This window comes from Hemiscyllium ocellatum, chromosome 42 (assembly GCF_020745735.1).
Source record: "Hemiscyllium ocellatum isolate sHemOce1 chromosome 42, sHemOce1.pat.X.cur, whole genome shotgun sequence".
Lineage (NCBI taxonomy): Eukaryota > Metazoa > Chordata > Chondrichthyes > Orectolobiformes > Hemiscylliidae > Hemiscyllium > Hemiscyllium ocellatum.
In genome coordinates this window covers 23,948,515-23,973,616 of record NC_083442.1, presented here as the reverse complement: position 1 = coordinate 23,973,616, position 25,102 = coordinate 23,948,515, and the positions used below count along the sequence as shown (strand labels likewise).

At 39.6% G+C, this 25,102-nt stretch overlaps 1 protein-coding gene across 2 annotated transcripts in view; it reads left to right on the top strand.

Annotated features, from left to right (window-relative positions):
- The first annotated feature begins 272 nt into the window (after window positions 1–272).
- Window positions 273–25,102, top strand: part of LOC132834664 (secretory carrier-associated membrane protein 5) — an 80,698-nt gene continuing 55,868 nt past the window's right edge. The window contains exons 1-5 of one of the 2 annotated variants that reach the window (XM_060853604.1): window positions 273–498; window positions 4,594–4,677; window positions 5,086–5,222; window positions 11,264–11,326; window positions 14,181–14,300. In XM_060853604.1, the coding sequence (XP_060709587.1) occupies window positions 11,320–11,326; window positions 14,181–14,300 (127 nt within the window). In that variant the 5' untranslated portion in view covers window positions 273–498; window positions 4,594–4,677; window positions 5,086–5,222; window positions 11,264–11,319. The remainder of the gene's footprint in view (window positions 499–4,593; window positions 4,678–5,085; window positions 5,223–11,263; window positions 11,327–14,180; window positions 14,301–25,102) is intronic. The other variant, XM_060853603.1, reaches the window with a different exon arrangement.

The following is a 25,102-nucleotide window of genomic DNA, read 5'->3' as shown; positions in this document are numbered from 1 at the left end:
AGTGGCAGGAGCAGCGACCAACCAGAGCGGGTAGTCTGGATGCTGCTACGGGAGACCGCTTTGAGTGGCAGGGGTACTGACCAACCGGAGCGGGGCGGCTGGGGAGGGGGGGGAGACCGCTTTGAGTGGCAGGAGCAGCGACCAACCAGAGCGGGTAGTCTGGATGCTGCTACGGGAGACCGCTTTGAGTGGCAGGCGTACTGACCAACCGGAGCGGGGCGGCTGGGGGGAGGGGGACCGCTCTGAGTGGCGGGCGGCGAAGGGGCGGGTTCAGAAAGCCTGCTCGCGAGAGGCGGCTCCCGGGAGCGAAGGCGAAGGAAGCGTCGCCGGGAGAGAGAGAGAGATAAGAAGGGAAGCCGCGGCGACGGTTCGCCTGGACACCCGGGCTGGGGGAGTGTGTGTCTGAGGGAGAGAGAGAGAGGCTAGAATGAAGCCAGCCAACTGAACCTCCGCTTCCACCCGCGGGCTGGGTCCCCCCCCACCCTCCCTCCCTGGCAGGTAAGGGCAGGCCAGGCTCGGCCAGGGCCAGGGTCAGGCTAGGCCTGGCCTGGCATTGCAGCAGGGGAGCTGGGTTTGTGCAGCACCCGGGGGGTGGGGGTGCAGAGGGCAGGCACTGACAGGGCAAAATGCACCGTCCAGCTCAGGCCAGGCGCATTGCACGGCCTCGCATTAATAAAAGTGCAAATCATACCGACATCACACCCTTTGAGGTGACTGTCAGCTGCAGGTTTATTTGGAAAAAATAAAACCCGCTGCCGGTTTCTGAGCGGGGAGAATCTCGTTTGCAATTAGATGTGTTTCACCTTATGCATCCCCTCCCCAAGTGATTATGCAGGCTCTGCTGTTCGAGTTAAATCTAATATTGTGTGTGTTACCTAAGCTTGATTTAACCCAAAAAAAATGGTATTTAGGAGATGTTAGCTAAAGGCAAACACCTGGAATTAAACCCCAGGTCGCCCATGATCTCCTTTAAATGGTGGAACAAATGCAGGGGGACTGAATGAATGCATGACTCCTGTTCTTGTGTATGGGCATACCTGTATTTATTTGGGTGTATGCAAACATGGTGGCTGGTTACTGATGAATCTTTTTGCCTTCATGTTGCATTATGTAATCTCAGCCAATTTGCACCAGTGCTTTGGAATTTGCTCCTAGCTTATTGTCTTTTGTTTTCTCTCTCTCTCTCCCCCCGGTTGTTGCAAGCTAATTATTTGAGGCAATTTTGTCTCAATAAAAATCAAATTGCTGGAAACACTTAAGTGAAGCTGCTCTGGTGGAGTGGGGATGGCAGATCAGAGTCAAAAAGTGTGATGCTGGAAAAGCACAGCCAGTCAGGCAGCATTCAAGGAGCAGGAGAATTAAGTCATCAGGAATGATGACGAGCTTATGCCAAAAGTGTTGATTCTCCTGCTCCTCCGATGCTACCTGACTGTGTGCTTTTCCAGTGCTGAATTTGTCAATGAGTGAGGAACAGTTTAACTGGAAATTTGTGATTGTGTTTTCTCTCTGCAGAGGCTACCTGACCTGATGAGTATTTTCAGCATCTGTGTTGTACTTTTGTTAACTGGTTTGTGAATGTATGAAATAGGAACATAAGTCATCTGTTGGGCCCCTTAAGACTGCTCTGCCCTACAATTACAATCATGGCTATTCTCTCTTGAGTTTCATGTTTTTTATCTACCCTGATAGGCAAGGAAATAAAGGTCTATCAAAAATTGATCCAATAGTTATAAAAATACTCTGACCACCCCTTCACCGCCGAGGTCCAAAAGTGCATGACGTTGAGAGTTGAAACAAAACCTCTCCTCATCTATGCTTTTGAAAGGGTGACCCTTTCATTTGTTTTAAAAAAAATCACCTAATTCTGGACAGTCCCACAAGAAGAAATCTCCTATCTGTACCATTTTGTGAAGATCATTCAGAATCATTTACACTTCAATCACATAACCCTTCTTATAAACTTCAGTGGAAACAACTGCATCCTATCTAGTTTGTCTTCATAAGATTAGCTATTGACAACCCACGTGGGTAATTTTGAGGTTAGAATGTAAGTCATACATTGTTCTAATGTTGTATGGTATAGTGTTTTTTTTTGTTCAAAACCTTGTTAATGGTCCCCTTCTAGTCAGATTGTAACATCAATTTCATAGTCTGGAATATAACAAAACTTGAGTTGGAGACAGATGGGAGAAGTTGAGGTTGTCCTCCTTGGAGAGGAAGAGGTCAGGAGGAGATTTGACAGGTATTCAAAATCGAGAGTCTGGATAGAATCAAGGGAGAAACTGTTTGTATCAATGGACAGATCATGGAGCAGAGGACACTGATTTTTAGTAATTTGCAAAAGAAGCAATGGTGATAGGAGGTAAAACAGTCCTATGTAATGTGTGGTTAAGATCTGGGATGTATCACCTGAGAGTGTGGTCTTGATTCAGAAAGTAATTGGCATTATTTGAAGAAAGATTTGCAGACTTGGGGAGAAAAGGGTGACGATGTAGTTTCAGTGGAATTGCTTTTGCAGAAAGCCTATCAATGCAACAGGCTGACTGCCCACCCTGCTGTAATGTTTAATTATTTTCATAGAATTTTTAAAAAACTCAATGCTAGAGTGATAGAATCCAAGCTGATACAGATTGTTTCAGTTGCACGCAGCACCAGTTAGATCTCACAAGAGTACTGTGTGCAATTTTTGACTGATACCTGAGGACATATTGGCCTTTGGGACTGCATTTCTAGATAAATTGAGATGCAACCTAGGTTGCAAAAGTTGAGGTACAAAGAAGCAATCAAACAAGGAATGTGGATTATCTTTATTCAGTCAGTTCAGACATGTTATGACAAGGTCTGGAACTGATAGCACTTCAAGCTTTCTTGCTCAGAGGAAGAGACACTACCACTTCACTACAACAGCCCTAAACACACACCATTCTTTATGTACAACACAATCTCACAGATTAGCCTAAAGCTGGAGTACACCTGGAGTTTAAAGGTCAGAGAGTGATTTGATTCCAATTCTCTAGAATTGGACAGAATAGATTGGGAGAAACTACTTTGCTAATTAAAGACTGGTTAAGGGATGAGGAATAGTTTTAATTTGTAAATCTAGATCTTTCAGAAGTGAACATGTGGAAACACTTAAAATAAGTTCTGCATGTTTGTCTGCAAAGGTACTGAACAATTAATTAGCCAGGTTTAAAACTTAAGTTGTTTTTTGTTCTTTATCTATTTGATTCTAAAACAGGTAAATGAAGTTAAGTCTTGGATTGGCCATGATCTAATGGTAGCTAAATGGCCAATTCCTGTTCCTCCGTTTTCTAGGTTGCCCATTAGCTACTTCCCGGAAGAAAATGTGTTCATGTTTTTACCACTAGAACTAGACCACGTATCCTGAAATTCCTCACTTCCTTTTGGAATCTAATCGGAAGTGAATGCCTCTTTTCAACTTACCAGGATGAATGCAGATGCAACAATATTCAACACGAGTGTCACGCAATCCAGGACTAAGCAGCCACTTAATTGGCACCTCATCTGACACCTTAAACTGTTAGGTCCCTCCACTATCCATGCACTGCGGCCAGTCGCTTGACAGCACTCTCCAAATCTGTGGTATTTGCCTGGAAGGATGAGGGCAATAGATTCTTGGGAACACTGCCAGCTGCAAGTTCCCCTCCAAGCTATGCACCATCCTCACTTGGATCAGTTTTGTTGTTCCTTTTGTTGTCACTGTTTGAAAATCCTGGAGCTACTTCCCCAACAGTACTGTGGATGTACCTAAGAATGCAGCTCACCACCATCTTCTTAAGACCAACTGGGGAGTTAATGCTGCCCTTAAAATGTGATCAGCCTTGACCTTATTAACAATATTGAAGGACAAGTGGCTTACTGCTGCTCATAATTCATAAATTTGTAAAGCATGATCAGATCACGTTTGATTCAAGGAAGGAAAGGATAACTTGTTTATTACTGCAATTCATACTTTGATTATTTGTTAATACTATAATAGCCATATCTATGAATGGCTGACATTGCAATTCTAACCCAGTGTAGCTTTTCGTTGATCTAGTATTTGTTACTTATAATGGATGCTCTGTTTTCTTGATTAGCTAACCCATGGTGTTGCTCACAATGAGTCTAATAATACTATTTTTAACAATTGAGTTTTTGTCAACAGCGGGAGATAGGAGAAAGTGTTGCACTTAGCAATGGTTTTGTTTATTGTATATAAATTTGGTTAGATTGCTATTGTGTTGAAGTGAATTTTGCTTTTCATTTTGTCATGGCAATGTCACCAGCAGGGAGTGATTCTGCTCACTGCAGTCATTTTAGTACGATAAACAAAACAGGTGTTTGCTTCCAAAGAAACCATTTCTTGTACTGTTAATATTTTGGCTTACTGCACAATTGAGGTTTTTCGAGTGTATCCTTGTGGATTGGCTAGCTTTCTGTGGCGGAGCGGGTGTTGGCTCTAATTATTATTATGGAAGTTGCAGCACTTAGTTTTGAAAACCATTAATTATGTACACACAACATCCTTGAACAGCATCCACGCTGGGCTAGAATTTAAAACCTTTTCTTTTGTGCTTTTAAAAATTGCAGGACCAAAGAAGTTGGAGGCTGATAAGCAAGAAAAGAGGGGAAAGAAACAGCACTGGTGGCGTCTTAATGTAACTTGTGTCAGAGGTAAGGACCTATTTGTGAAAGTTCTGGTTTGATTTCTCAAACCACTCTAATCCTGTTATCTGTGAATTTGGATCCTTTGGGCAATTTAGAATTGAACTGCTGGATATGACCGAGTTAAAGCTGTTAGTCCCAGCACCGTCAAGTGGATCATATGCACATGATTGAGTCAATTTTGATCTTTTTCACCAGAGTACTGCAGCATTGACTGCATCTATGTAAGTGGAGGTTATTTGTTGGTTAATGTTGCAACAGAGAGCTATTTAGCTTACAAGACACAGTTCTGTTTGACTCCAACACCATCATTTGTTCAACAGCAAGTTTTAATTTAGACTTGCTGCAGTTTTCAAATAGATTTATTACTAATATTTTATTAACTGACAAGCATTCGAATAACTTCTTGTTTTCAAGGTGATCCGAGTCTGTCTTCGTCACAGACTCCCAAGAGCGCTCTCAAACCTGACTACCTGCCCTATAATTATATCCAATATGGCAGGCTCTAATTACAGACGCACTGACCACATCCTGTTGTTAGCCATCTGTAATCTGTAAGTATCTGACTCTCCAGCTACTAGCATAGCTTATTCCCAAGTATGTAGTCTCAGCTATCCCAAAGATATTTTAATTGCTTCTGTAGAAGCAGTGTCTAGTGTTTCACAACGCTAGCTGTTATTGAGTCAAAATAAATTATATTCCTTTCTCAAATTTTTAATTTTCCTCAGCTGGTTCTGGTAAATCTGATTGTCCCAAGCCCTTCATGGCAGTTACTTGTCGACTTGGAATTGATGTATTTAAGTATTAGTTCCAGAATGACTTTCTGACTTTTCCTACACAGCACTAATCTATCTAACTATCTATATACCTCTTTCCAAAGCAAGTTCCAAAAATCATAATATTTTGCACAACTTTCATTACATAAGGAACATAAGCAGTATGGTACAATACAGGAAAATGGAATTGAGGTTAAAGATCAGCCAAAGTTGTTGAAGGCTGGAAGGACTAAATAACTTCCTACCGCTGGTATCTCTTATGTCCTTCTACATTTATATTCACATGCAATGTAGTACATACTGGAGCTCTTTTAATAAATGTAACATTTTGAGGGATATGGGCCAGGAGCAGGCAGGTGGGACTGGTTTAGTTTGGGATCATGTTCTTCATGGACTGGTTAGACGGAATTGAACTCTCGCTCTCGTTCTTCCGATGTTGCCAAACCTGCTGAGTTTCTTTTTGATGGAAAGCCATCTCTCCCTGTCATGTGTTATCATTTGTCTGAGAGAATGACTTGCATTCACACGGTGCTGTTCACAGCCACCAGATATCTGTGCTTTTAAAGCTGATGCAGTACTTTTGAAACCAATCACTATGAAGTGTTGGAAACACAGCAGCCAGTTTGTGAAGAGCAAGCAACAACACAATGATGAGGCTTTGTTTTTGAGCTGCTGTTTGAGGAATATGGGGGAATCGTTATGTGGCGCAGAGCATCATGCTGCTTCGCTTTTGAAAATTAGTGCCAATGGAGCTGTTAGAGCTTACAGCCAGATGAGATTTTGAATGTCTCATCTCCTCAAAAGGTTAAAATCACCTATTGCTCAGTATTGTGCTGCTGTTCTGGTCATGGTTTTTATACTCAAGTCCTGGAGTATAACTTGAGTCCACAACCTTCTGACTAATGTGAAAGTGCCTACCACCAGAGCCATGGCTACCGCACAAGTGCTGAAGAAACTAGTGAGTTTCAGTTCTGTAAGATGTGAAGACATGGTCAGGATTAATATTGCTTGTTCTTTCCTCATTCCTGATGAAGGGCTTATGCCCGAAACGTTGAATTTCCTGTTCCTTGGATGCTGCCTGACCTGCTGCGCTTTAACCAGCAACACATTTTCAGCTCTGATCTCCAGCATCTGCAGAACTTGCGTTTTACACCATATACAAGACACCAAAGTCAGCAATGTAACAAAATACTCCCTATTTGCCTGACTCAAGAAACTTGATACTGTCAAAGACAAATCTGCCTGTTCGATTTACTCAACCCGAACTTTTATAAACAGTGCCTCTAAACTCATGACACTATGATTTGGGAGAATGAAGGTAAAAGGTACATAAGAACAACATCAGCTGCTGTTCTAGCCACTCACCGTTCTGACTTAAATGTTTGTGTTTCTTCATTGTTGCTGGGTGAAAGTCCTGAACCCCCTCCCCTCCAACTGCATTGTGTGGAGCTGGGTGCTGGCAAATGGGACTGATTGGGTCTGTTTCCATGCTGTACATCTGACTCTAAATGGACTGCAGAGGTTCAAGAAAGTAGCTTACCATCACCATCTCAAGGGCAGCTAAGGATGGGTAAGCCTGCAATGCCCACACTTCATCAATGAATTTTTTTTTTAGAAACTTACTTATTCCTCACGTAAAGATGTTACTTGTGATGTCCTTTATTATGTCTAACTTTGAATTCTTAAGTAACATCACCTCAAACCCGACCTTAAGTCACATCATTGCATTAGAGTTCTTGATTTTTTTGGATCACCCTTACCCTTTCATTTTTTTTATGTATGAAATTTCTGGCAAAGAACATTCAGTGCTAGTTTTCCAGCAAGCAAATCACTCAGCAATGGGAGGTATGTCAGAAACTCCGCTAAATCATTTCTGATACTTTGGTGACTTTTATGCACTTGGGTGTCGTACCAATTCTGCAATCCTCCAACTCTGAATCCTGAAGTCTGGGATTAAGCCGTTATTGCTGTGTTTAATTCTGAGATGTAGAAGCACTTCTCCTTGATATTGGACTTTTCTAAAATTGCACAAACAGCATAGAAAAGAACTTGCGTGGCTGTGGTGTCATATATTTTGATATCTTAGATTAAAACTACACCTCAGCAACTGAATGGATAAAGTATTTGGCGAAGTTTGCAGTCAGCTTATTAACTGAAGGTGTTTTTTTAAAATGAAGTAGGTTGCTTGAAGAAGCACTTAGAGCATTGTTTTGTCCGTATTCATTTCAGCATAATCACTAATGATAACTGATACGACTGCTCAATAAAAGGTAATGTATCCAAGGTTGGTGTAAAGCTAAAAACACCTCAAAGATTCCCTTTGTCTTTTGCAATTAAAAAAAAATCCACTTTAAAGCTGTTGAATGCAAATTGTATGGCGAGAATTGCAAAATGCAAAAGAGAGGTGCTGTTGGAGCTTTCTGCATAGACCGTTGTTAATTGTTTGGAATTCAATAAAATCTGTCTACCTTTGCAGTGGATCGATAAAGTAACTTTGGCAGAAGCTGCACTTTGTTTATTGGCTAAGATTTTCAGTCTTTATTTAAATTTGAAAACATTTTATGAATCTGTATTTGTAAAATGAATAATTTAGCAGAGGAAAGGTCAACGACTCCAATTCCACAGAGTTGAACAGTGCTTTGTGCAATTTCAGATGCAAATAAACACTTCATAAGCTTGCAGTAAAATTCTGAACTGTTACATTTAGCTCAAATATTTTTGAAATAACTTGTCCAGTTGTCTCATTGCAGTTATTTGTTTTATTCTGTGGGATGTGTGCATCACTGGCAGAGCCAGCAATTTTGCTTATCCCTAATTGTCCTTGAACTGAGTAGCTCCCTCGGCCATTCCAAAGGGCAGCTAAGAGTCAACCATTTTACTGCAGTTTAGTTATAATATTAGTATTTTGGGTTTTTGTGCTGTAACTGTTTGGACTGCGTGTAGGGAAGTGGGCATAGTCTCAGGTTAAGGAATCGGTCACTTAGGACTGAGGTGATAAATTTCCTCCCTGAGACATGATAAACCTTCAGAATTCCCAAACCCAGAAAGCAGTGGGTCATCCATTGCTGACTAACATGTTGGATGGATCTTTTATCTGTCAGGAAACTGGGGTTTATGGGGAGTAGCTGGGAACAAGTAGTTGAGGGAGAAAGTCAGCCGTGATTGTATTGAAATGTGGATCAGACTGAAGAAGCAATATGGCTTCTTTTGTGCACGTTGTATGCACCAGCTTTCATTTTCAAGGTCACTTCTTGAGGCACAGACTTACTGGTAATTGAGTCCTATTCCAACATGATAACCTGGGCTTTTCCCAAAGTATGACAATGTGGCACTATCTGTGAGCCTCAACAGGTTTTCTGTCCACATGTTTACTCTTTCTAAAGTTGTCTTTGCCTTCAAGTTAATCCTACTTTTTTTTTTGCACCCGGACACTGAACTAATTTTCATCTAGCATAATGCGCGTTTTACTTTTGCTGCTGTCTGCTTTGTTTCTTTCATGGAGGACTTGAGGTTCTTTTGTAATAAATATAAATAACTTCCAATCTAGCCTAGTGTATAGCATGTTCAGTTCACAGCTTTACTTTCATTGATTCAGTTTGATTTTCTTTTTTATTTTGTGGCCAACATTAATTAGTTATAAACTACCTGTGGTGAGTTGCCCATCTTTTTCACATCCATTAGAACCCAGATGCAAAACAGGACAATTGAATTAGCTTATACTTTTTAATTAAAACCGAACCACTAGCTGATGTATTAGAAGTTGTAAATATTAGGCAGAAGAGCTTGTGGCAAGTATTTAGTGTTTAGTTGCTGAGCGTCTTAAGTGAAGAGGTTGGGACAGAGAAAGAAAATGGACTCTGTTTGTCCTTGCATATTTTCATTTCACTATTGGCACAAAAATCTTGGCACTATTTTTAATTAGATGAAATGAAGATTTATTGTAAGCAAATGCAAGCTAATTTTTGACTTTGTGGGTTGGAAATGAGCTTTTGAGGGAATAGTCCAGGGAGTCCCTACCTTGGCCTAATATTTGTATAGGAGAAAGTGAGGTTTGCAGATGCTGGAGATCAGAGCTGAAAATGTGTTGCTGGAAAAGCGCAGCAGGTCAGGCAGCATCCAAGGAGCAGGAGATTCAACGTTTCGGGCATAGCCCTTCTTCAGGAATCCGGATTCCTGAAGAAGGGTTTATGCCCGAAACGTTGAATCTCCTGCTCCTTGGATGCTGCCTGACCTGCTGCGCTTTTCCAGCAACACATTTTCAGCTCTTATTTGTATAACCAAGAAGAAGATTGGGTGTGTTTTTTGTTTATTGATTAGCTAGTCAATTTTAATGTGTTGTGAAAAATTAAACTTGGGTCCTCATTGTGGACTGGTGATGATGTAGTTTGCGTTTACTCAATCGATATTATCCTCTAAACTGGATAATCGTGATATGTTCAGTATGTCAGTTCAGCTCAAAGTGGTGAATGCCAGAAAGTCTTCCAAGTGAGCGTGACCTATAGGGGTTAAAACTAGCATTTTATAATTGGAATGTTTGTGAGCAATTCTTTGCTGGTTTTCTCCATTTAACTTACAATGTAAGACATCGGAGCTGGGTAGAGGCAATAGGGAGGGAAAATGAGGGGTAGCCAATGATGAACTAAAAGGAAATAGATGGTTTTGGGGAATATTAGAAGGCTGTAATAGAGAGATGAAGGAATAAAGCACATATAGGTCAAGTAAATGCGTTTGGGGTTATAGGCTTAGATGAAAGATAACTGCCAACAGGTTGGGCCAGAAAGCATTGTGGGAGAAGTAAGGACTGCAAATGCTGAAGATCAGAGTCAAAAAGCACAGCTGGTCAGGCAGTATCTGAGGAGCAGGAGAATCGACACTTCGGGCATAAGCTGTTGCTTTGAAGAGCTTATGCTCAAAATGTTGATTTCTGCTGCCTGACCGGCTGTGCCTTTCCAGCACCATACTCTTCAACCGAAAAAGCATTGTGTTTGACATAAGCTCAAAACCGGCTATTCAGCCCAACAATGGTGGCATTTGGGCACGTCATGAGCCAACTGGAGTTAGTACAACTGCACGATCTTTGTTTTCCAAGGAAACAAGGGATGGAAGAAGAATGACGCAAATTTCAGTTTGAAGGTTTGCAGATATCTTTTTGTTTTTGCTGGAATGCTGTTCAGACCATTTTCCAGAAAGAAAGCAGAGACTACATGTTGGCACATGCAAGATGTTGATTAATGTGAACAAGAATTCTCTATTAGAATATTTAGTTCTTTCATGTGTGTATATATATGGGTGGGTGTGACAGGAGTAGGTGCTTCTGTCGTGCTGACTTGCCATTGCTCATTGAAGTATGCTTAAATTTGATTGTCACCCTCCAGTGGAAGAGACCATGCACTCAATTTTATTAGATTTTTAAAATTCTTTGAAAGAACGTGGGTATAGCTGGATAGGCCAGCACTTGTTCATCTCAAATTGCTCTTGAGGAGATGGTGAGTTGAATCATTGCAGAGTGTGTAAATGAGCATTGTAGGGAGGGAGTTTCAGGACCTGAAAAGAGCAGTCTAATCTGGACTACTGTATATACTCGTGTATAGGTCGATGCCATGTATAAGATAACCCCTTATTTTGGCAAAAAAGTTGTTTTTTTTCCATATCTCATGTATAAGTTGACTCTACTATATTGCATTCATTCATTCATACCGGTAACTCTATTCATTGCTATTTGCTTACTACATCGTATCTTCGTTCATTTGTCCGTCTGTCCATCCATCCATTTTTCCACACTAGCCCACGTTTTAAAAGTCTATTGTCTTGTTTTTCAGGTGAGATCGTATTGCACATTAGAGACGTCGGATACTGAGCAAACACCATCTTAAATATGACTGGTAAGGATGGATGGCATTTAGTTTGTACAGCTGAATTTCTGCTGAGCATTCCCTGGGAGCAAAGGGCCGTATCTCCAAACCATCAGCAGGTCTCCTTTCCGTTATCTCTGTGATTTCAATGATAATTCCTATGATGTTTAAATTTTTTTTTACCCATTTTCTTTCACTTGCCTCTAAGGAGCTAATTCTGTCAGTGTTTTCTGTCAACAATCTTGCCCTCCTGTAACCTCTGAATACCCTGATCCTCCACCTTGTCTTCTGCTCCTGCATCTAGCCCTGTCTGACTAATCGCCGTGCTGAAGACTGATCAGACAGAATCTGATTTAGAGTGACAACACAGTCATTCACAAGACAGGAAGAGCACTAAAGATAAAAGCAGAATAATGAGCCCTTTAAAGGATTCAAAGCCACGTCCTGGGTTCTGCACATTCTTTCAGTGAAGTTGAATCATTGAAACCTGCTCCTTGTAGTATAAGTGCTCGGTGTTTTTCAGCTATAAGCACACCAAATACTTGGATCTCATATGTTCAGTTGATCAAACTGAATGCAGTAGTGAGGAGACTTGAAGGTGTTGGAAAGTTGAATAGAAAAGCATGCTCCCCTCATTCATAATTGTTTTCCAATCTCTGGCAAGCAACATTATTTTATGTAATCCACGAACAATTACCTGCTGTGCTCTGTTGATTTTTGAAAATTTGAGTACTAGAACCCTTAAATGCAAGGTGCTTGTATTGCTTGAAGGGATGTTTTTGCAAATTAATGCTAAATGATATTCTGTATTCTTGCTCCATATTATAAGTTGAATATTTGTCTATGAACAATGCAACATTTACAATGAATTGCAATATAAAGGTCAATTCAATGCTATTGCATAATTGGAATAACTTGCTGAAAGCTATTTGACAAGCCGCCTGCTGTGGTTTGGCAGTGAGGCCAATGTCTAAGTAATCCTTGCCCAAGACTAAATTAGAGGGGGTTTACTAATTGCTGTTCACCAATTATTGTACTCGAAACTTGTTTTCCCAATTTTTTTTCCCATTTACGCAAAATACCAAAAGATTCCACCCCCATTCAAGTAAAAAGAAATTGAGGCATCTATTATAAATATTCCAAAATATGCAGTGTCAAAAAGATAGCACAGCAAACAGGAAAATCACAGCATTCCTCCAATATTTCTCCACTTGCTGCTATTTCGGGACCTTCTTGGCACAATCTGTGAATCTGTGGACATGTGGGATTATTGAGTGTACCCCACATTTGACTTTTGAGGTGCAAGTGAAACATGGTAGAGATAGAAGTAGCAAACCAGTTCTGTGCAGATTTACTGGCTGTCAGTGCCCTGTTAAATGGATGAGTATGAAATGCTTTGCTGGGAGCATCTGCTAGCTTGAAATCCACCTGTGGCCATGATGGACACAGGTATGCGTGTCCAATAGTGCCCTTCTGGTAGATGACCCTTCTCTTTATTTTGGTTGGAGAGCTGAGCAGTATGTGTGCATCTAGCAGATGAGAAAAAGTCTTCATTTTTAGGGCAGATAAGTGGAGTGTGTCTGAAGAATAGAAATTAAACAAAGGAACTGAGCAAAGTGATGGAAAGCATAGAAAGCTGAACGGGAATACTTGGAGAAAGAGGAAAATATAAAATGTGGTAGAAGGGCAAGTGTTATGGATCAGACTAGACCTCCTCATATTAACAACATAGTCTAGACTTTTTTTTGTTAATTTAGAAATAAGTGTAAGATGGTGCGTTCCAGATGCAGTTCGATTGGTCAAATTACCAGATTTGAAGAGCAAAACACTATTCGTACACTGCAGTTTAAAATACAGCAAAAGAAAGCAAAAAAAAAGAGTTGGCTTAGCTGTAATTCTATTGGAAAACTTAAGAGTAAAGGATTACTTAGCTACTAAATAGTAACTGTTCCACTACAGTAACATCTCATAAACACACCTTTGGCAAAATATTCGGAAAACAGATTATCTCTCATACCTCCCCAGGAGGAAAAACATCAAGAGAACGGAGTTAGCAGGGGGGAGATGTACGGCAGCAACAGACCTAGCAACAACTGCTAATGCTGAAAACTCAAACTAAAAATCCTGGTTGTGCCAGAGCTTGACCACACCCCATCAGACTGCTTCTATTGTTCCAACTTTTAAAAAATAATGACCCAAAGATCTAACAAACTGTTTAAGTTTTCAATAGATATCTGACACCTCTGTCTTAAAACCTTGCTTTTAAAACAAAAACAAAAGCAGAACAAAATACACGTCTTAAACCAATAGGATCATCACAGTAAAAGCTGGTGCAAAAGAACATTATTTCTGCAGAGAGAAGAAATATTAGACGTGGATCAGGAAAAATGTTATGGAGGTACAAACAGAAGCCTGGTAAATAGTGATGGGTAAAAGGAATGAAGCAGAAACTCCTTGTGTGTCTGCCCTCTCTGTGGAAAAGGGAATGTAACATGGCAAGAGAGAGCATGCTTTCAGTCAACTTGGAAATGGTGTGGACCTTAGCATATTCACTTTGTGGGTCTGAGGACCTAAATGGATGAGAGCTGGGAAAGTAAGAGAAACCGTTAATGAAGGGAGCTGGATAATAAAGGAAATGCAGCCCAGTTATCCAACTATATTCAGAAACATCCATCTAAGGGCTTGGAAAAACTAACATGGTAGGAAGAGAACAGGGTGAGTAGGAGGAATTGTTGCCGTCCAGAAGTAGACCCAGGATAAAGTAACATTCTTTAACTTTTCAGTAGCGCCTAAGATTTACCATAATTTAAGATTTGCTGTTTATTAATAATTTTAAACCTGACTGCTTGTAGATTCATCTAAACATGATGCTTTTGTTTTCTAGAAAACAATTTTCCACCGCTCCCGAAGTTCATTCCGTTGAAACCATGTTTTTACCAGGATTTTAATGAAATTCCAGAACCACACAAAGTCCTGGCAAAACGCATTTACTACCTTTGGATGCGTGAGTATGAGAACTATATCACAAGTGAATGTGTTTGCATCCTAGATGTGCTGTGGACCCCAGTAACATCTCTAACCTTCCAAACATTGTTACAGACCCTTTTTCTTTCAAGGGCATTAATGTTGATTGTGTCTGTATTTCAAAACGGTGAAATTTCTATTCTGTTTGTGTCAGAGTCCATGCAAGTTGAATGAACCAATTAAATGGTTTAATCTTCTCTGCTTGCACACTGAAGTCTACACTGATTAAAATATACATAATCATACTTTTGAATAATGAGCCGAGGTAGAACATTGAACTGTAAACATTCCATTTACCTCCTGGAATCCAGATACAAATCCATATTCTGTAGGTGTAATCACAAACTTTGTAAAGGTTTAGGTCTCCTGTGATCAGTTTTTAGCTCCTGACTCATACATATACCTTAAACTCCATGTAATCTTATCTTTACCAGTTATAACTAGTGCAGCAAGCTGAATAATTAGTGTTGCTATCGTAATGTTCACGTTGGTTTTTGAAGCATTGCAAAAGACACATTTCTCTGCTTCTGCCTTAAGGAGTTGATGCTCGTAATTTTGAGGTTGGAAGGTTTATTTCAGTCTCGGTGATCCCAGCTGATGAGAATACTGGACAAATCAGATTCCAGAATTAAACCTCACTTGATCGATCTTTTTTTTGCCTTAGGGCAGTCACTGAACATATTAACTAACACAAGGCAGTCCGAGTACTTTTAACAGAAGTATGCTAGGTTATTATGCAAAAACAATGTTTTGATAAGTTGGAAAGCTCTTATGAACAGCACAAAGAAAGATTCAACCTTTTTGTTTCCCAGCAATATCCTTTACAGATGCTCAACCCCATTCTGATCTTCACTTTTAAAATTTCCTATTAAACTGCAAAGGTTGTAAGCATTGCACTTTGGTGACTTCCTACACATTTCACCGTATGTGTTTCTTCCCCCATCTTTTCTATCGACACACTAACAGGCTGGCTGATTGACCTTTTTACTGAGCTCTTGAGAAATGCTCAGGACCTTTTTTCCAACCCTCCTGTTTTAACATTAAAACAGCTAGCAACTACTTTTGACCCCTGATGGCCTGGAAAACTAAAACTGCCCTTCTGATGGTATAGATTATCTTCTTTTGTTGTGGTTCTGCTCGCCGAGCTGGAAGTTTTTGCTGCAAACGTTTCGTTCCCTGGCTAGGGAACATCATCAGTGCTGTTGGAGCCTCGTGTGAAGCGCTGCTTTGATGTTTCTTCCGGTATTTATATTGGTTTGTTCTTGCCGCTTCCGGGTGTCAGTTTCAGCTGCAGTGATTTGTATGTGGGGTCCAGGTCAATGTGTCTGTTGATGGACGTTCTTGCCGTTTCCGGGTGTCAGTTTCAGCTGTAGTGGTTATGGTGTCCAGGTCAATGTGTCTGTTAATGGAGTTTGTGGATGAATGCCATGCTTCTAGGAATTCTCTGGCTGTTCTCTGTTTGGCTTGTCCTATGATAGTGGTGTTTTCCCAGAATTTGACTGGGAAAACACCACTATCATAGGACAAGTCAGACAGAACAGCCAGAGAATTCCTAGAAGCATGGCATTCATCCACAAACTCCATTAACAGACACATTGACCTGGACACCATAACCACTACAGCTGAAACTGACACCCGGAAACGGCAAGAACGTCCATCAACAGACACATTGACCTGGACCCCACATACAAATCACTGCAGCTGAAACTGACACCCGGAAGCGGCAAGAACAAACCAATATAAATACCGGAAGAAACATCAAAGCAGCGCTTCACACGAGGCTCCAACAGCACTGATGATGTTCCCTAGCCAGGGAACGAAACGTTTGCAGCAAAAACTCCCAGCTCGGCGAGCAGAACCACAACAACAGATACCCGAGCTACAAATCTTCAATCAGATTTTAAAGATTATTTTCATTCTTCTGAACTGACCTCCTTCTGGCTCCTGACTGCCTTTCTGCAGGTAATTGAAAGCTCAATTTATTAAATACTTCAATTATCTCATCGGGCATTTATCTGATCTCTTAATCTCATGCTTTTTGTGAGATGCTGTTTTGAACTCTGTTCAAAATTACTTGCTAACTCAAAGTCACTGTCACAGACTTAAAACCAAAAATACACTCTTTTTGGTTACAATATATCATTTGGAATTCATTCATCTCAGTCCTAGGTGGGCCTTTGTCATTTTGTATAATGCTCAACCTAAAATACTCCTTTTGGGAGAACAAAAAGTATACATATCATTGAAGTTCAGACTTAAGACATGCAAACTACCAAATACTACAAAACCAGTATTCTGTAAGGCTAGGTGATTTTAGATTTAGTAGAAGGGCACCCAGCCTGTTTGATCAATATATTGACTGAGAACTTTCTGGAGTGGCACAGTGACACAGTGGGTAGCAGTGCGGCCTCTCCGAGCCAGGGGCCAGAGTTCGATTCCACCTTCTGACTATTGTCTGCATGAGGTTTGCATGTTCTCTCTGTGTCTGCATGGATTTCCTCCAGGTGCTCTGGTTTCCTCCTACAGTCCAAAGATGTGCAGATTAGGTGGATTGGCCAGGCTAAATTGCCTGTAGTGTCCAAAGATGCGTATGCGAGGTGGGTTAGAAATGGCAAATGCAAGGTTACAGGGTAAGGGATGGGCCTAGGTGGGATGCTGTTCAGAAGGTTGGTGTGGAATCGGTGAGCTGAATGGCCTGTTTCCACACTATATAGGGATTCTGTGATTTGTGGGTGTGGTGAATTCTGAGGGATGTAATTTATTAATGTACTATTTACCTTCTCCAACGATTTGAAAATTCAATTTTTGTCCATTACAGAATAAGAACTGTTCATGAATTATGTAGTTCTTGCTGTGAACCCCCGTCCCGATTGTTTTAGTTATGAGTGTCTTTAGCACTTTTTTTTATCAAAACAGATTTGTTAGTCTGGCATTGAGCAATTGTCTTTAATTATTTTGAACCATGATTGAGCATTACAAATGAAAATCTTTTTCATTGAACAATCAATTTAAGAGCTGTCAAGTTAGAATACAGAGGATCTCTCGATAACACAAATTAAATGAAATCTGTCTTTCTTTACCTGCCACACACTCCCCAACAGCTTACCTAGTGTAAATCAATTATCCGCAAGGTTCAGAAAAGGAATCAATATAATAACTTTAATCAGAAAGGAGATTTTTCTTCCTTTGACTGTGCTGCTCCCCTGGGACATGTTTTTTTGATAATTCTTCAAAGCTTTGGAACTTGACTGTTCGATATTGCTTTCATTTACTGCAATCTTCTCACAACCTGGACGGCTGCTGTTTCTTAAGTCTGAGTATTTGCCTGTTCATTCCCAATACCTTGGGATAGCTATCAATATTCAATTGAGTTTTGGGTTTTGTAGTATTCTTGAGTTATTTTCTTTCAAGTTTGTTTGCTTGTTTCTATAAAGCTTTAAAGATCAGTTTTATTTAAGAAAGAAAACTACAGTAAGCAAATAAGATGAATTTTCATCCAATTGCAAAGGCATTCACAACAGTTCCCTATACAACACAAGAGATCAGGATAAAACTGAACAGAATGTATAATATAAATGCATGTGGTTTGGATTGTAACTTTGTCGAAAGTGCTTCTTGATAGCCATGTAATAACAAACAGATAATGAACAATTACAAAAAAATGTAACACTGCTGGGCTTAATCTTCAGGGGCCAGGAATGCAAAGGATTGGAAATTACAATGAAGTCTTGGTTTGCTCCATTCTGGATAACTGCATTCAATTATGGACACTCTCCTCCCTTCTCCTACACACACACACACACACACACACACACACACACACACACACACACACACACACACACAGCCTTTAATGCAGCTTAGTGTCTATTGCCAAAATGATACCAGGGCTTAATTAGTAATACTGTGAAGAAAGTTGGTGTCAACATTGCCCGTGTTTCCTTTGTATTTAGTGGGTCACGAAACAATCTTATTGTGGCATTTACAATGTGCAATGATAGGCTTGAAGGGCTGAACTGTTTTATTTATCCCCAAAGTCATAGATTCCAGCTATTGACTCTGAACGCAGTAATTTTGAAAGTTGAGGGAGCTGGAGAAATCTCAGTTTCATCTTAACATGCATGTGATTCAGAAGCTGCCTGAAAGCATTTACACTGGTCTAGACTTATATTTATTCATTGTTGTATTAGAGCAGTATAAAATAGGTCTAGTATATCCCACTTACAATTACTTGATTAAATTGCTAGTGTGAATCTTCTGTGTCAATAAGCAGTTTATTTCAGTGTTAAAGCAGTGATGTAATGACAAACAACACACTGGGGTAGTAGACTGCAGGAGCTTCTGCTGCAGTACTTGATATTTGCTGCTGGATGGAGCTGTTTGCTTGTTAATTCATATTGCTGTTAAACAGCCACCAGGTCAGGTAAATTATTGCAATCTTTTGTCATTGCTGGCTTCTGAGACTCTCTCCCTTGTACTCTGGCTCTGCAGCCGCTCAGATATTAAATGTTGGACCAATACATTGTAATTTTCTCAGACTCTTTAAGTAATGAATGAATGAAATAATGATGTGAATTCTGTGAAAAATTTTGAATGTACAAAGGATGTACAAATGCTAGGTACAAATTTGATGTCTGTTTATTGTTAAAGTTTTGATAACACTGAACAAATATTTTAAGAGAAGGATCAAAGCTAAGTAAAGTCAAAATTTAATCTAGTCAAGTTTAGATTAGATTACTTGTTGGGCCAAAGGGTTGCTTCCACACTAAGTCCCTACCGACCCTCCAAAGAGCATCCCGCCCAGACCCATTCCCCGACGTTTTAGCATAGCCAATTCACCTAACCTGCACATTTTTGGATTGAGAGAGGAAACTGGAGCACCCGGAGGAAACCCCCACAGACACTGGAGAATGTGCAAACTCCACACACCGTTGCCTGAGGCGGGAATTGAACCCAGGTCACTGGCGCTGTGAGACAGCAGTGCTAACTACTGTGCCACTATACCGCCCACAAACCATCTTTAAACCGTCTATCCCTAGTCAACAAATTCTGTGATAATGCAAAAATACAGATTTTATACAAACTTTTATCCAATTGTACTATATATTCTGACTATTAAATGGTCTTCATACTTCTGTTGAAGTACTGTACCACATGGTAATATTAGTTTTAAAATTATTTTTATAATAGCAATCCCAAATAATAAAGTACTTCTGAAGTGTAGTCAATGTTGTATTGTAAGTTAATGCAGGAGCAAGTTTGTACATAGAAAATTCCCATAAGTAGGAATGAAATAAACGATTGAGTTTGGGTATTGATTTGAGGGGTATATTTTAACCAGGATACCAAGTGAATATTGTGGTTTCTCTTTGAATTGTCATTTTGATCATTTATTTTCTCCTGCGAGAATGGCTAGCTTAAATCTCAAAATGAAGATGACATCTCTGACAGTGAAAATAATGTGCTGAGATCTCCAAAGTGAGACTTGAGCTCACAACCTTTGGATTCTGAGATGGGAAAATGCCATGGAGACAACACCGAAACCTTCGATGCTAAAACGAAAGAACTGTGTGTTAGAAATCTAAAACAAAAACAGGCTGGAGAAGCTCAGCAGGTCTGGCAGCATCTGTAGATGGGAAAATAGACTTAATGTTTTAAGTCCAGTGACCCTTCATCAGAACTGTTCAAACAAAGGACTGTGTTTCTCTCTACAGATGCTACCACACCCGAGTTGCTGTAGCACCCTAACTAGGGGTTTCTGTAAGCTTTACATTCTCTTGACTTTGAAGCTTATTCCTAGCTTAGATTGTTGGGAGCTGTACTCTGTATGGCAACTACACTCTGCCTCATTGAAGAAAGCTTCAGTAACTGTTTTGGGTTTAACGTTAATGCTCCTAAATGAAAAGATATATGTTCGATGCAAAGGCCAAAAAGATGAGCTGGAAACGCTGAGTTAATAGTGTTTGTATGCTGTTAGTTTTACAAGCAGTGTATGTTAATCAAGTTAATTGCTGTGTGTGAAATTTATTTTGAGGAAGGGAAATGTAGCGAATTTGCATCTTATTGGTCAGTCCTAAATTCATTTCCTTTGACCTCTGGTGCACTTTGCTGCCCAGTATTTGTCTTACTTTTATAGATGTAATTTAAGTTGCTTGGCCTCCATGTAATGTTTCAAGGTTAGGATACCCAGCCAACAAGGTTACAGCAAACCGCAGTGCATTTTTTATTGTCGAAGATATCTTTAGAAATAGACATTGAATTTCAGTGTGTTATGTTAAGAGGTTTTTTAACTCCTCACTAAGTGGAAGGTTTAATGGTACAGCATAGTAAAATGTGTCAGGCTTTAGGCTTGCATATATCTTTAAAAATTGTTTTCTGGTGCAATTACGTTGTCTGAGCTTTTGTTTGAAGCAAACCTAATTTCTGATCAACTGATTTCTCACCATATCCACTTGCATAAACATTGCGTTATGCTGACCAAGAGCTGCTTTTGTTTTTGATAGTTTTTGATTTCTGTTAGCTCTCTGGCTTTGTCAGTCAGAACTTGAGGCAATACTAAGGTCAGATTATGGGTGTACAACAGCATAAGAACTGAGAGCAGGAGTAGGCAATTTGGCCCTCAAGCCTACTTCACTCCTCAATGCAACCATGGCTGATCTCATCTTGGCCTCAACTCCACTTCCTGTCTGCTCTCTATACCCTTTAATCCAGTATTTATTAAAATAAACTCTCTTTCTCCTCCTAATTCATTGTGTCATGATGTCCACTGCACTCTGGGGTCATGAATTTCACAGATTCACAACACTTTCTGACACACATCCTGCTCCTCTGTTTAAATTTGCCACCTCTTAGCCTTAAAATTCTTATTCCCATAACTGGTAACATTTGCTGTACTTTGTTAACCTCCTTTTAGTGTCGTCTTTTAAGCTGCCGATAGATCTCCCCTCACCCTTCTAAACTTCATCAAATGTATGCTAAAACTGCTCAATGTCACCTAATAAGACACACCTTTCACCTCTGGAATTAAGCGAACCTCCTCTGAACTGCTTCTAGTACAATCATATCCTTCCTCAAGCAAATGGACCAAAACTGCATGCAGTGTTCCTGATATGGTCTTGCATTTGAGGTTCCTCATACCAAAACAGCATTGAGCACTATTGAAGTGTACCTAATTGCCAAGCAGTGCTCAATAAAACTAACTTCATACTAGTGAAGGAGTCAACAGTTTAGAAGCCGAGCTGCTAGTTTAAGGTGGTAGTAAGGAAGGCGAGCAATCACTACAGATTGTACAAAGGAGAAGATTTGGAAATTACCCAAGAAAACATCCTTTCAGTACCAGGTATTGTGGAAATTTTGGGCTGAGGTTTCAGTTTGGATTTTGCAAGTAAGATTTGGGTACACAGTGCAGCTCAGGATTATAAGTGTAAGGTAGCTAATCTTGTCAGCATGCCAAAAATCTCATTTAGAAATTTAGTAGCCATTTCACATAGAAAGTACCATGACCCTGTGTGCACTCTGATTCAGAGACCAGATTTAGAATATTTCTAGTAATAGCAATCTTACTGTAGAGTTTAATTATTGAAAGTCCTTGTTCTATTTGTGTGTTTGTTCATTCAAACTCCAATTGTCATTAAGTTGAGAAATGTTCAGAACTTCAAATCCAAGCTACAATAGTAAAATGTAGAAGAATATGAACAATACTAGCACCAATTCAAATTTTTGAATGTCATTAGTGTAAATTTCTTTGGACGCATATTCACTATCAGTTTGAATAATGGTTGAACTTGTGTAAACGTTGACCCCCAAATTTTGGCCAAGAAATCGTTCATTTTTTCATCAATCTCGTGTATATAAGTCAACTTTTTTTTTCTTCTTCTGCATCCATGATCCAAGTTCCTCTTGCACATGCTTCTTGGACACCCTTGATAAACCATAGTATAACACTGAGGGTGGTTGTTCCGCTCTGTGTCTGCGCATGCTGTATGTTTGTGCTGCTTTTAGGTATAGATTTGGCAAGAACAGTCTTCAATCAATCCACTGTGATGAGATGATTGGAATTCAACCCCTTCAGAATGTTACTCCTATAATGACTAAACCCTACTTTTTTTTTTAAACTTAAAAATTGAGATGAGACTAAACTGAACCTGAATAGACAGCATTTTTTATTAACCTGCTAAATTTTAACAGGAAATCTAAACACATGTTTAAAAGTTTATTTAAATTCAATGACCTAAAGCATCTGAATCTGTTGCTTGGGACAAATCAAAAATATAACTGTCACTCTCTCTTTAGTAATAGATTTTGAATGATGCAGCCCCACATTTTTTTTTAAATTAGCAAGTTGTGAAACTGAAGTGATTTGCTTTGCACTGCTGCTTCACTGTAGAGTTAGACGAGCCTCGCTGTAGTGGGATTTTTCTCTTCCTGAAATAGGAAGTCAAAATTGTGAAGAAACATTGCAGCTATAGATTGAGTATTGGTTTACATGAGAAACATCATTTTTTTTTTCCCCTGAATCCCTACCTAAAAGGAGATTTAATAGAGGTGTTTAACTTTTTAAAAGGATTAACCGGTAAAACTGTTTCCTCAGGTTGAAAAGTTACTGAATCAGAAAAGGAGGCTATTTGGCTCATCACCTCTGCACTGTTGTACTTTTTCTTTTTAAAAGTTATCTAATCAGTCCAACTACCTTGCTGCTTCCTCATTCACTTATATTCTTTTACCTTCATAGATTTGACCAGTCCTTTTTGGATTGTTACTACTGAATTTCAGTTTCATCACTGTCAGATGTTGCATAGAATAACATGAGTAAAGAGAAACTTCCCTCTCTGGTTCTTTTGTCAGTGATGGAAAGGGAACTTATGAGTCTCATACATAGTTACTCTATCCTTTTAACCTGTAAGTGAGAACAACTTAAAATTGCTGTTGAGGTTGAAAAGAAAGATTTGAGGAATTATTTTAGACAAAGGGTCTTTCAGAGCACAACTTTTGTACATATTAAGTTGATCATGGCCTCTTTCATGGGAAAAATTGCTAAATATAAACAGCAGAAAAGTTGCAAGGTAATGGAGAGAAAACAGGAAGATGAATTTGTCTTCAGATACCCTCAGCCGAAAGTTGAGACAGATGAAGTTTTCATATATTCTTTCCCAGGGTGTTCCTATTGCTGGCTGAGCCAGCCCTTGTTGCCTCTGCCTAATTGCCCTTGGGCTGTCAAATCTTTAGTTCTTGTGCTGTAAACCTCGAGAGACTTGTCTGAGGAATCTGATATCAGTAACGGTTCAAGTTTATTGTCAATCTTTACTGGTTTAATTAGCTTACTGGCACTTCTACATAACAGATTGAGCCGTGAACTGAAGCTAGTATTTATTCTCCAATGGGACCTTGCTGTGCACATACTGCCAAGTTTCTCCATGTTGTAGAAGGCACTGCACTTCAAAAGTACTTCACCAAAGTGTTTTGGAATGATTAGAAATTATGAAAATCATTTAAATCCTAGCTAATAGATGCTGCTTAAGTATCACTGGCCTAACAATTAATTCATGGGAATTTTCTACCTGAAAAACGCATCAAACTGATATTATTTTAAAATAAAATCCATAACACTTCAGATTGAACGCAAGATACTCAATAATATAAAACATATAAAGAAACTGGATGTTAGCACAAGACTAATGTGATTTTTCATCATGCTGAGATGGTAATTTAATGGTCATGTCATTGGTTAGTACTCCAGAGATTCTGGTTCACCCTCTGGAGATTCAGGGTTCAAATCCCATCATGGCAACCGGTAGAATTCAAATTGAGTTAATGAACTTGGAATAAAGCCAGCTCAGTAATGCTCATCAATTGTTTAAAAACCTATCTGGTTCTCTAAAGTCTTTTTTGGAGGAAGGAGGTTCATACTTAGCTAGTGGAGTTGATGTTTTGCTCCTGATCCACAGTCATTTGGTTGACTGTTCACTGTCCTCTGCAATGGCTTGGCAATTACTAGGTTCAAAGGCAATTAGAGATGAAGAATAATCGCTGGCCTTGTCAGCAGTAACCCATATCAAAGAATGGAGGAATAAATCATTCTTTTTCCCCTCTGGAAAATTGATCGATCAGCTTCTCATAATGCTCCCTTATATTTAAGTTAAGCCTTTGAACAATCACTTGGCTTTCCAGATGAGATCATAATGACGTAAGTGCGTGAGCTGCAAGTCTCTGTAAACCTCATGAGCAGAAACCATTTCTGATGGTCATAAATGTCCTGTTTAACTGTATAAAACAATTTCTTATTGAAGCAGATGCTTTTATGTATTTTAGTAGTCAAGAGTACAACAACTTCAATTTGGTAGTTCTTTTCATCAGTCTGTTTTCACACCTGACCAGGTTTGGAAGTTACCGTTTGGCTGATATAAGTCTACAGCTGTTAACATTTTAATCTATTCTGCTCACAACCATATCCCAATTGAAACCTGATTGAAAGATATGTGCAATTTTTCAAAATCCTGCTGTTTTTGACTTTTGCAACTGTACCCAAAAATAGAAGCTCATGAAATTTTTCCTTAATTTTTTTTCAATTTTAACATTTTTTCTCGACAGCCTGCTCAGATGTTATTACGCACCTCTGGAACAGGTGGGTTTTGAACCCAGGCCCCTCCATCCAGGCTTGTGGGCACCACTACTGCGCCACAAGAGGGCACCTCGTCTCCCGTGCAACACTTAAAACATTACACATTGTAAGGTGTCACTTACCAAAGGAGCTTATCAGAAAACCTATTCTCAGATTTTGGTCAG